This window comes from Corvus hawaiiensis, chromosome 3 (genome assembly GCF_020740725.1).
Source record: "Corvus hawaiiensis isolate bCorHaw1 chromosome 3, bCorHaw1.pri.cur, whole genome shotgun sequence".
Classification (NCBI taxonomy): domain Eukaryota; kingdom Metazoa; phylum Chordata; class Aves; order Passeriformes; family Corvidae; genus Corvus; species Corvus hawaiiensis.
The window spans coordinates 1,335,513-1,345,527 of NC_063215.1; the positions used below are offsets into that span (position 1 = coordinate 1,335,513).

Genomic DNA, 10,015 nt, shown 5'->3' on the forward strand with positions numbered 1-10,015 from the left:
GGGATGTGGGCCCTGGATCTGGGATCCTGGGAATGGCGCCCGGATCAGGGTCTGGGATCGGGATCCGGGTCCCGGCTGGCTCCGTTCATTCCCAGCTCCCGGCTGATCCCAGGTCGGTGCCGTGGGATGGGATTCCCACGGGATCGGGGACATCCAGAGGCGCCTCAGCCCCCCCTCCCCCCTCAGGGAATTAAAAAACCCCGGGAATTCCCACTGAGCCCCCCTCGGGCTGCGTCCGCAGCTCATCCCATGGCATTCCCAGATTTTGGGGGATCCCGGGATGTTCACCCCCCCCCCACCCCCATCCCTGAGAATTCCCTGGAGCTGATCCCGAGGTGTCCGAGGCTGATCCTGGCTCGTGGATCAGAGGTTGGGATTCCCAGGATTGGGCACCCCCAGGGCTCCCGGGGCCTGCCTGGATTGGATCCCTCAGGGATCCTTTCCCGCCTCCGTCATTCCGGAATTCCGGGGTTTTAAGGGCAGAGGGGCTTGGCGAGATGGAGCCGGGGAAAAACGGGAAAGGGCGATCGGGAACCTTGGGAAGGAGCCTCGGGAAAGCTCCCGGAAGGCACCAGCGGGGACTCGGCCCCCATCAGAAATTCCTTGGATGCGGGGGCAGGAACGGCCTTGGAGCGTTGATATCCCAAAGAATTCCCGCTTATCTCCCCGTTCCCAGCGGCTCCAAGGACTTAACCCCATCCTGGGCTGCAGCTTAAACCCGGTTTAATGAAGGCAACGAGGGGTGGGAAAAGAGGGAAAACATTCCAGGACTTCCATGGGGAAGCGGGAGCCCCTCGAGCGGATCGGGAATGGCGGCTCCATCCCGGATTTCCCGGGAAAAGCCGAGCCCAGCCCGAACCAGTCGGAGCAGGGAGATGTCCTTGCCTGGGCCTGGCCAGCGGAGCAGGAGGCTGAGCCGGGCTTAGTGCGGCCTAAACGCTCTGCCGGGCCTAAACGTCCCTCAGTCCTGACTTAAAGCTTCAACGGTTCTAAAAGGTCCCAAATCTGCCTAAAAACTGCCCCAAGTCCCACCTAAAACCTCTCTCAGTCCCGCCTAAAACCTCTCTCAGTCCAGCCTAAAAGCCCCTCAGTCCGGCCTAAAAGCTTTACCAGTTCTAAAAGTTCCCCAGTCCACCCTAAAAGCTCCCCCAGGCCTAAAAGTTCCCCAGTCCTGCCCGGAAGTCCCTCAGTCCTGACTTAAACTTTCACCAGTTCTAAAAAGTCCCAAATCCTGCCTAAAATCCCCCCCAGTCCTGCTTAAAAGTTCCCCAGCCCAGCCTAAACGCTCTCCCAGGCCTAAAACTCTGCTCAGTGCGGCCCAAAAGCCCCCCAGCCCCCCCTAAGAGCCTCAGTCCAGCCTAAAACCTTCACCAGGCCTAAAAGCTCTCCCAGTCCCAGTTAAAAGCTATCCCATCCCTGAAACCTCTCCCAGTCCCGCCTAAAACCTCTCCTATCCCTAAAACCTCTCCTATCCCTAAAACCTCTCCCATCCCTAAAACCTCTCCTATCCCTAAAACCTCTCCCATCCCTAAAACCTCTCCCATCCCTGAAACCTCTCCCAGTCCCGCCTAAAACCTCTCCCATCCCTAAAACCTCTCCCATCCCTAAAACCTCTCCCATCCCTAAAACCTCTCCCAGTCCCATCCCTAAAACCTCTCCCAGTCCCACCTAAAGCGTCTCCCAGTCCCGCCTAAAACCTCTCCCATCCCTAAAACCTCTCCCATCCCTAAAACATCTCCCAGTCCTGCCTAAAACCTCTCCCATCCCTAAAACCTCTCCCATCCCTAAAACATCTCCCAGTCCTGCCTAAAACCTCTCCCATCCCTAAAACCTCTTCCAGTCCCGTCTAAACCCCCCCCAGTCCAGCCTAACCACCGTCCCCCCAGCCCCGAGCCGGGATCCTGGCAGAGCGCGGCCTCCACGTGCTCCCGGTAGCCCGGCAGGAGCCGCGTCCTGCGCAGCCAGGAGAGCTCGTTCCAGGCGTTGTTCCCGGCCTCGTTCCCGGCGTTGTTCCCGGCGTTCCTGGTCTCATTCCCGGTGTCGGCTTCCTCCTCTGCGGGGCCTTTCCAGCGCGATTCCAGGGGCAGGCCGGGAACGCAGAGCAGAGGGCCCAGCCCGTCTCTCCTGACGTGGTAGGATCGGATTCCCGCCAGGATCAGCGGGAGCATCCCGGCCCAGCCCTTCCCGGCCGCCTGCGCCACCCTCCACAGGCGCTCGGCGGCCTCGTGCGGGCACGAGCGCTCCAGGCGGCTCCAGAAACCCCGGAGCGGGGCCCGGCTCATGGAATTCCACATCCAGGCGGGCGCCGGCGCCAGCAGCACCGAGGCGACCGTGCCGAAATTCCCGAAAACTTCCCGGAGGAGCGTCTGGGCGACGTCCGGCTCCGCGCGCCGCCGCAGCGGGAAGGCGTCCACCCAGCCCGAGAGCGCGTCCTGCACCACCAGGAGCGCGCAGAAGCCCTCGGCGCTCCGGGGAAGGGGCTTGGAGAGGCTGATCCAGAGGCAGGACCAGGGGCCCTCCGCCCGCTGCGGGCCGGGATCGGGATCGGCGTCGGGATGGCGGCACGTGGGGCAGCTCCGCACCCAGCGGGCCACGTCGCGGCCGTCGCCTTCCCAGGACGCCACCGCCCGCACCCTGGCCAGGGTCCCGTCCACGCCCTCGTGCCGGCGGTGGCACCGCGCGACGATTTCCTGCCGCTCGTACTTGGACGGTTCCCAGATTTTCCGGCCGCTCCCGGCCACCGCCCTGGCCCTGGCACTCGCCCGCGTGATCCAAGCCCGCTCCGCGCTGCCGGCCCTTCCCGGCTCCCCCACCCTGAGCATCCCCGGGAAGGCGCGGAGCCAGCGCAGGACGCGGGGCCAGGCGTTCCCGGCGGGATTCCAGCCCGGCTCCCTCTCCCGCCTTTCCAGCCGCGCCGCCAGGGCCGGGCAGCTGGAGTAGAGGAAGAGCGGGCCCGAGCTGCGGTGCTGCTCCAGGAGCTCCCGCAGCGCCTCCAGCTCCATCGCCGCCGCCCCCCACGCGCCCCGGCAGCCCCCCAGCAGCCACCGCTCCTCCAGGCTGACGGCGGCGAAGCCGACGGACGATCCCCGCGATTCCACGGCCAGGAACCACACGTCGGCTTCAGGAACGTCGGAAAGCAGATACTGGAGCTCGGGAGCCGGCACGATGGCGATCCTTTGGGATTCCCGCTTGTCCGGCCCTCTGGATGTCAGGAGCAGCGTCCATTGCTCCGGGAGCCCGGAGCCGCCAGAGCCCAGCGCCTCGCCCCGGACGAGGTAATTCCACATGGAATCCGAGATCACGATGGGAGCCGGCCCCGTGAAGTCCTCGAAGTCTTGCACGGCCTGGACGGCCGCCACGCATCCCATCTCCACATCGGAGAAATTCCACCTGCTCAGGATGCGGGAGCAGTGTCCCACCGGGAGCAGAATCCCCGCCTTTTCCTGCAGCAGCGCCGCTCCCGCCGTCTCCTCGTGCGGCGAGAGCCGGATGAGGAAGGGCCGGGATTTATCCGGGAAGCGCAGGACGGGCGCGGCCTCCAGGGCCTCCATCAGCTGCCGCAGCTGCTGCCTCCAGCCCCATTCCCATTCCCCGTCTCCCTGCTCCGCCAGGCGCTGCAGCGGCAGCGCCAGCTCCCAGTAGTCGGGAATGAAACAGCGCCAGCTCCCGAACTTCCCGAGGATGGAGCGGAGCGTGCCGGCGCTGCAGGAGCGGAGGGCGTCGCAGTCCGCGCGGATCTTCTCCACCTTTTCCTCGGGAACGCGCTGCCCCGCGGCTCCGATGGTTACTCCCAGGAAATTCACCTCGCGCCGCACCAGCTGCGCCTTGTGCGGGTTGGCTTTGAAGCCGGCGCTCCGGATGAGCTCCAGCACTCTCCGGGTGCGGTACGCCGCCTGCCGCCAGCTCTTCCCGGTCACCAGGATGTCGTCGTTGTAATGGAAAACGCCGGGAGCGGCGCCGGGCTCCAGCTGGGCCAGCACGGCGCACACGCGCCGGTGCAGGATGGAGTTGGTGCCGTGGAACGTTGGCGGCAGCCGCGTGAACAGGAACTGCCGGCCCTGGAAGGTGAAGGCGAACCTGGGCCAGGAGCTGCGGGCCAAGGGAATGGCGAGGCAGGCGTTGGATAAATCCAGCACGGAGAAGAAGCGGCTCCGCGGGTTGACGGACGCCAGGAGCCAGGCCCTGTCCGGCCGCTCCGGGGGCTCCACGGGAGTGGCCTCGTTGAGGGCTCGGCAGTCCAGGGTCAGGCGCCAGCCCGTCCCGTTGCGCTTTGGGATGAGGATCAAGGGGTTGTTGGAGGCGGAGCTGCCCTCCACCACGATTCCCTGCTCCAGGTATTCCCGCAGCAATTCCGCCATCCGCTCTTCCACGTCGGGTGGCTTCGGGCGCTGCTCTTGGAAGCCCACGGGGGCCCCGTCCAGCCACTCCTCCTCGGCCAGCCGGCCGCAGTCCAGGCGGGGAGCGCGCCCACACCTCCGGGAATTCCTGTGCCAGGCCCGAGGAATCCTGGAGCCAGTAGATCCGCGAGAGGAAAACTTCTCCCTCCTCCTCCTCCTCCTCCTCCTCCTCCTCCTCCTCCTCCTCCTCCTCCTCCTGGCTGCTCTCCGCATTCCTGCAGAGCTGCAGCATCCCGATGACGATCCCGTCATTCCCGGGCGCGCTCCCACGCACGGACACGGGAACGCCGAGCTCGAGGTCCCGGCCGGCTCCGGATCCCTGCTCCCAACGGACGCTCCACATTCCCGGCTCCGAGGGATACATCTCGGTGGGCGTGCTCAGGATCTTCTCCGCCAGCTGGGCCGCCAGCGCTGCCGTGGATTTCCCGTCCGAGCTTTCCGTGTCCTGTCCCAGCTGGCACAGCCTTTCCCGGAGACGCCGCCTCAGCTCCGCTCCCAACGGACGCTCCGGCTCCCGTCCGTCCCCCGTCCCCTCCAGGGCCGGTGGCAGCGCCCGCGTCCCCCTCCGCGCCCGATCCCGGGCTCTGGGAAGAGCCGCTGGACTCTCCCTCCTCCTCCTGGCGCGGGGGCTGAGGCTGATCCGTCCCTTCCCTGGGCACATTCCCGTTCTGGGCCGTGCGTGGGACACGCGGCTCATCCCGAACGTCCTTCCCGAGGTGTCGGATCCCGCTGGGGCTGTTCCCCACTTTCAGTTGTTCCTGCTGGACTCCTGCTGCTCTCTCCCGTCCGCCTGGGCACACCCGGGCGCATCTCCCGCCTCTCCCGGCATCCCGGTGTCCCTCCAGCTCTCCCCGGCTCCTCGGGAAGGCCGGATCCCGTCCTGGCTCTGCAGCCCGGCCCAGGGCAGCCCCCAGCCCTTCCCGGGCCTCCGGTGGCGGCAGAACGTGGAAAACTCCTCCGGATCCGGCTGCCAGGGCCCGGCGGCTCCCGGCGAGTCCTCGGGAGCGCGGGGCTCGTGGAACATCCCGGGATCCGCGGCTTCGGGGGGATCCCCGTTCCGCCCCTTCCTCCTGAACGGCAAACACAACATGGGCCCCGGCAAGCGGGGAGCCAAGGGGCCACCTCGGCTCGCCCGGGTGTCCCAGGGGTGTCCCAGGGGTGTCCCAGGGGTGTCCCAGGAATTCCGGCAGTCCCAGGAGCGGCGGCCCAAGGGTTCCGTGCCCAGGAAGAGGAAGCGGCCGGGGAGGAAGGTCCGGGCTCTTTCCGGGGGAAGGGGCACCGAGGTCACCGCCCCGGGGTCACGGATTCCCGGGAGGTGTCCCCGATCCCAGGGAATGTCCCCGGATCCGCAGGGCTGTCCTGGAGCTGCGGGAGCAGAGGCGGGAGTGAACCCCGAGATCCAGCCCCCCCCGCCCTGTCCCAGCGCTGGATCCCAAATTTCCACCCCCCCCCCCCCCCCCCCCACCGCGCTGAGACCCCCCCAAAGTGGGGCAGCGACCCCCCGGGGCCCCGCCGGGATCCCGGAGGGAAAAGGATCCCCCGGGAAAACGCTGGGAAAACCTGGCGCGACATGTCCCGACACGGCCCCCGCGGAGCGCGGTGCGGGAGCGCCCGGCCCGCACCCGATCCCGGGATCCCGCCCGCATTCCCGGGGTCCCGCACCCGATCCCGGGATCCCGCGCTCATTCCCGGAGTCCCGCACCCGATCCCGGGGTCCCGCCAGCATTCCCGGGGTCCCGCAGGCATTCCCGGGGTCCCGCACCCGATCCCGGGGTCCCGCCAGCATTCTCGGGGTCCCGCAGGCATTCCCGGGGTCCCGCACCCGATGCCGGGGTCCCGCCAGCATTCCCGGGGTCCCGCGCTCATTCCCGGTATCCCGCGCTCATTCCCGGGGTCCCGCCCGCATTCCCGGGGTCCTGCACCCGATCCCGGGATCCCGCGCTCATTCCCGGGGTCCCGCCAGCATTCCCGGGATCCCGCGCTCATTCCAGGGGTCCCGCGCTCATTCCCGGGGTCCCGCAGACATTCCCGGGATCCCGCACCCGATCCCGGGCTCCCGGCCGCATTCCCGGGGTCCCGCAGGCATTCCCGGGATCCCGCGCTCATTCCCGGGGTCCCGCAGACATTCCCGGGGTCCCGCACCCGATCCCGGGGTTCCGCCCGCATTCCCGGGGTCCCGCACCCGATCCCGGGGTCCCGCAGGCATTCCCAGGGTCCCGCCAGCATTCCCGGGGTCCCGCAGCCCCCCCGCGTGTCCCGTACCCGCTCCGGGGTCCGCAGCCGGGCCGGGGGTCCCCGATCCCGATCCCGCTGCCGATCCCGATCCCGCTGCTCCGTTCCCTCTCCCCGCGGGGGCCGAGGGGGCGGGAACCGGACGTGTCCCGCCCCCTGCCCGGCTCCAACCCGTTCTGCCGGTTCCCATTGTTTTCCCGGGATTGGGGTCAGGACCTGGAATCAGCCATGGCCCGGGGGGGGGGAATCGGGCTGGGAGCAGGGGGGGGAGGGGCCGTGCCTCCATTTCCCCGCTGGAATGCGGCAGCTCCAGGAAGGATCGGGAATTCGGGGGGCCCCGGGGGGGGCTCAGGGGATGGTTGGGGGTGGGGCGGGGCTGAACCCCCCGAGTTTGGGGAGGGAGAAACTCCCCCGTTTCGGGAATTTTGGGGATTTTTGGGGTGTGGGATGCGCCCGTGGCGGCACCAGGAATGAGGCCCGGGATGGGACAGTTTGGATTCCTTCCCGAAGAAATCCCTGGAGCGGCGGGGGAGGGGACGTTGGAAAATCCTTGGAAGCCCCGCAGAGCGGCGCTGGATCCCGGTATCCAGGAGGAATTCCTGGATCCGTGCCAGGCGCTCTTATCAGGGATTAGCGGGCCCTGGCCGCGATAAGGGCGAGCTCGGCCCCGCCCAAATCCCTGGATTTCCCTCTCCCGGGAATGTCTGGGTTCGGGAGATAAGGGAGGCGCATCCCGACCCCGCGGATTCCAAGGAGAAAGCGGCTCCTTGGAAGAGCCGGGAGAATTTCGGGAGCGGGGATGTTCCCCAAACGATCCTTGCTCGCATCCAAGGAATTGTTTCGAGTGTAAATGTAGCCAGGAAATTAATTAGTTAATTAATTAATATTTAATTAATAGATTTATGTCTCTATTTGTTTCTCTATTTCTTTTTTTAAAATTATTTTTATAATTATTTATTTCTTCTTGAAAGGTTTCTTTTTATTTTTTCTAAACATTTATTTTTATAATTATTTACTTATTCCTGGAATATCAATTTCCATATTTTTAAAAGAATATTCATTTTTTGAAATATTTGTTTATTTTTTCAATATTTATTTTTCCTAATTATTTATTTGATATCGAAACATTTATTTCTGTATTTTAAATATCTATATTTAAATTTAAATATCTATATATATTATTTATTTGTCCTAGAAATATTTATTTCTCTCTATATTTTTTAATTTTTATTTTTTATAATTATTTACATATCCTTCAAATATTTATTCGTTTATTTCTTTATTCATTTATTTCTTTATTCATTTATTTCTTTACTTTTATATTTATTTACTTTTATATTTATTTATTTTTATATTTATTTATTTTTATATTTATTTAAAAAATATTTTTATACATTTTTCGTTTCCCTGCTGGGCGGGAATATTCCCTGGAAAATCCTTCCCGTGCTCCCGGCGCGTGCAGAGCTCGATTCCCGGTTTTCGGCGACAGGAGCGGGAGGGGGAGGGGAATTTTGGGGGGGTCCCGGATGGGAGCGGGGTGGGGGATGGGTGAGGGGGGGACTCGGTGCCTCAGTTTCCCCGCTGGAATGCGGCAGCTCCAGGAGGGATCGGGAATTCGGGGGGTCCCGGGGGGGGTGGTCCGGGGGTGTTGGGGGGCGGGGCGGGGTTGAGCCCCCCCCAGGCTGCAGAATTTGGGGAGCCCCGGGCCGGGGGGGGGGTGAACAGCACCTCCCCCTCCCCCCCCCCCGGGCCGTTCCCGCTGTGGGGAATTTCTGGGAATGTTGCTGGGAACGTGGGAGCGCGGGCACGGCGGGCACGGGCCGGGCCACGAGACCGGGCGGGGGCAGCGCGGGGGGGCCCGGGGCCGTTCCAGAAAGCTCCGGGAGCGGGGCGGGACCGGGAGCGGGGAGGGACGGGAGCGGGACCGGGAGCTGCGGGAGAGGGACCGGGAGAGGGAGCGGGAGCTGCGGGAGCGGAGCGGGAGCGGGACGGGAGCTGCGGGAGAGGGAGCGGAGGGACGGGAGCAGAGGGAGCGGAGCGGGAGCGGGACGGGAGCGGAGGGACGGGAGCTGCGGGAGTGGGAGCGGGAGAGGGACGGGAGCGGGAGCGGGGCGGGACGGGAACAGGAGCGAGAGCTCCGGGAGCAGAGTGGGACGGGAGCGGGAGCGGGACAGGAGCTCCGGGAGCTGCGGGAGCGGAGCGGGACGGGAGCAGCGGGAGAGGGACGGGAGCGGGACGGGAGCTCCGGGAGCGGGACGGGAGCTCCGGGAGCGGGGCGGAACGGGTGAGGGAGCGGGAGCGGAGCGGGAGAGGGAGCGGGAGTGGAGAGGGAGCGGGAGTGGAGCGGGGCGGAACGGGAGCTGCGGGAGTGGGACGGGAGCGGGACGGGAGCTCCGGGAGCGGGACGGGAGCTCCGGGAGTGGAAGCGGGACGGGAGCGGGACGGGAGCTCCGGGAGCGGGGCGGAGCGGGTGAGGGAGCGGGGTGGGAAGGGAGCGGGAGTGGAAGCGGGACGGGAGCGGGACAGGAGCTGCGGGAGCGGGGCGGGTGAGGGAGCGGGGTGGGAAGGGAGCGGGAGTGGAGTGGGACGGGAGCGGGAGTGAAGCACAGCTTTAAAAGAAACCTAAAGATTTGAGTTCTGGGCGAGCTGTGTTGAGATGAGTTGGGATAGGAAGGATTCGGGCCCAGCGAGAGTTAATTAAAATAGTTCCGAGAGCTGGACCTGAAAGGGGTTTCAAGGTGTCAGTAATTGATTAGTGAATAATTGCTGATCTGTCATTCGCGTGATTGCTGAGCTGTGCTCCGAGCGAGGAGCAGAACCATGGATCAGCTGTGTAGGGAACGAGGACAATTCCCAGTTTTCCCCCTCGGTGGGAACCCGGCCAAAAGTCACGCAAGAGGGAATTTGGAGGCCACTGAAGTAATTAGGATTGTTAAAGCTCAGAAAGGCAAAAAGATCGAAGTGAGGAAGATGAGTTACTTCATCTTTTTTTTTTGGACCACCGACCCAATTCGAGACCACCGACCCAATTCAGAGCACGCATTAATGACATTTGAGCTCATTTGCATACGAAGCGGAGAACGGGAGGTGTTGATGTTATGAATATGCATTTGTATTTTGGATATTCATAATTTTGGTAAATAAAAAGCTTTGTGTTTGCTTGCATCGGGGCCCTGCGTCTCCGGGAGCTCTCCCACGCAGAGCCCGGCGCCAATAAAACATAAATTCTAACTCCAAACTGCTGGAGAGCTTTCGGCCGGCTCAGCTGGATATCGATAGTAGATCGATATTCGTATTGGGGTAAATCAGGAGGGGAGCGAGAGCGGGGCGGGAGCTCCGGGAGCGGGGCGGGAGAGGGAGAGAGAGCGGGAGCGGAGCGGGGCGGG

General features: G+C 64.1%; 2 protein-coding genes and 1 long non-coding RNA gene across 12 annotated transcripts; 2 read left to right on the top strand and 1 right to left on the bottom strand.

Annotated features, from left to right (window-relative positions):
• Window positions 1-706: 706 nt before the first annotated feature.
• LOC125322985 lies at window positions 707-6,744 on the bottom strand. 10 transcript variants are annotated; one of them, XR_007202326.1, is made up of 5 exons: window positions 6,660-6,744; window positions 4,594-5,762; window positions 1,814-4,557; window positions 1,654-1,773; window positions 707-1,481 (listed from the first exon to the last, which is right to left on the bottom strand). XR_007202326.1 is itself a non-coding variant. In XM_048297473.1 (5 exons), the coding sequence occupies exons 2-4, from the start codon at window positions 4,647-4,649 to the stop codon at window positions 1,727-1,729; spliced, it is 2,847 nt and encodes a 948-aa protein (XP_048153430.1). In that variant the 5' UTR covers window positions 4,650-5,762; window positions 6,660-6,744; the 3' UTR covers window positions 1,524-1,653; window positions 1,698-1,726. The 10 variants fall into 10 exon arrangements, 4 of the variants coding, with proteins under 4 accessions (XP_048153430.1, XP_048153428.1, XP_048153429.1 ...); XR_007202324.1 differs by having other exon boundaries at window positions 707-1,517; XR_007202323.1 differs by having other exon boundaries at window positions 1,630-1,773.
• A 1,663-nt stretch (window positions 6,745-8,407) lies between these two features.
• LOC125323398 (homeotic protein female sterile-like) lies at window positions 8,408-8,917 on the top strand. Its single transcript, XM_048298320.1, has one exon. The coding sequence runs from the start codon at window positions 8,408-8,410 to the stop codon at window positions 8,915-8,917; it is 510 nt and encodes a 169-aa protein (XP_048154277.1).
• A 261-nt stretch (window positions 8,918-9,178) lies between these two features.
• On the top strand, window positions 9,179-9,794 carry LOC125323337. Its single transcript, XR_007202487.1, has 2 exons — window positions 9,179-9,384; window positions 9,440-9,794. It is a non-coding gene; the product is annotated as an uncharacterized LOC125323337 (long non-coding RNA).
• Window positions 9,795-10,015: the final 221 nt, after the last annotated feature.

Bases quoted from the DNA above. Each gene is read 5' to 3' on its own strand.
- LOC125322985 (XM_048297471.1), bottom strand. From the start codon at position 4,649: ATGACGGGATCGTCATCGGGATGCTGCAGCTCTGCAGGAATGCGGAGA. The intron at 4,558-4,593 runs GAGGAGGAGGAG...GAGGAGGAGGAG, and splicing joins GGAATGCGGAGAGCAGCCAG to GAGGAGGAGGAGGAGGGAGA. The intron at 1,612-1,831 runs GTTTTAGGGATG...GGGATGGGAGAG, and splicing joins TTTAGACGGGACTGGAAGAG to GTTTTAGGGATGGGAGAGGT.
- LOC125323398 (XM_048298320.1), top strand. From the start codon at position 8,408: ATGTTGCTGGGAACGTGGGAGCGCGGGCACGGCGGGCACGGGCCGGGC.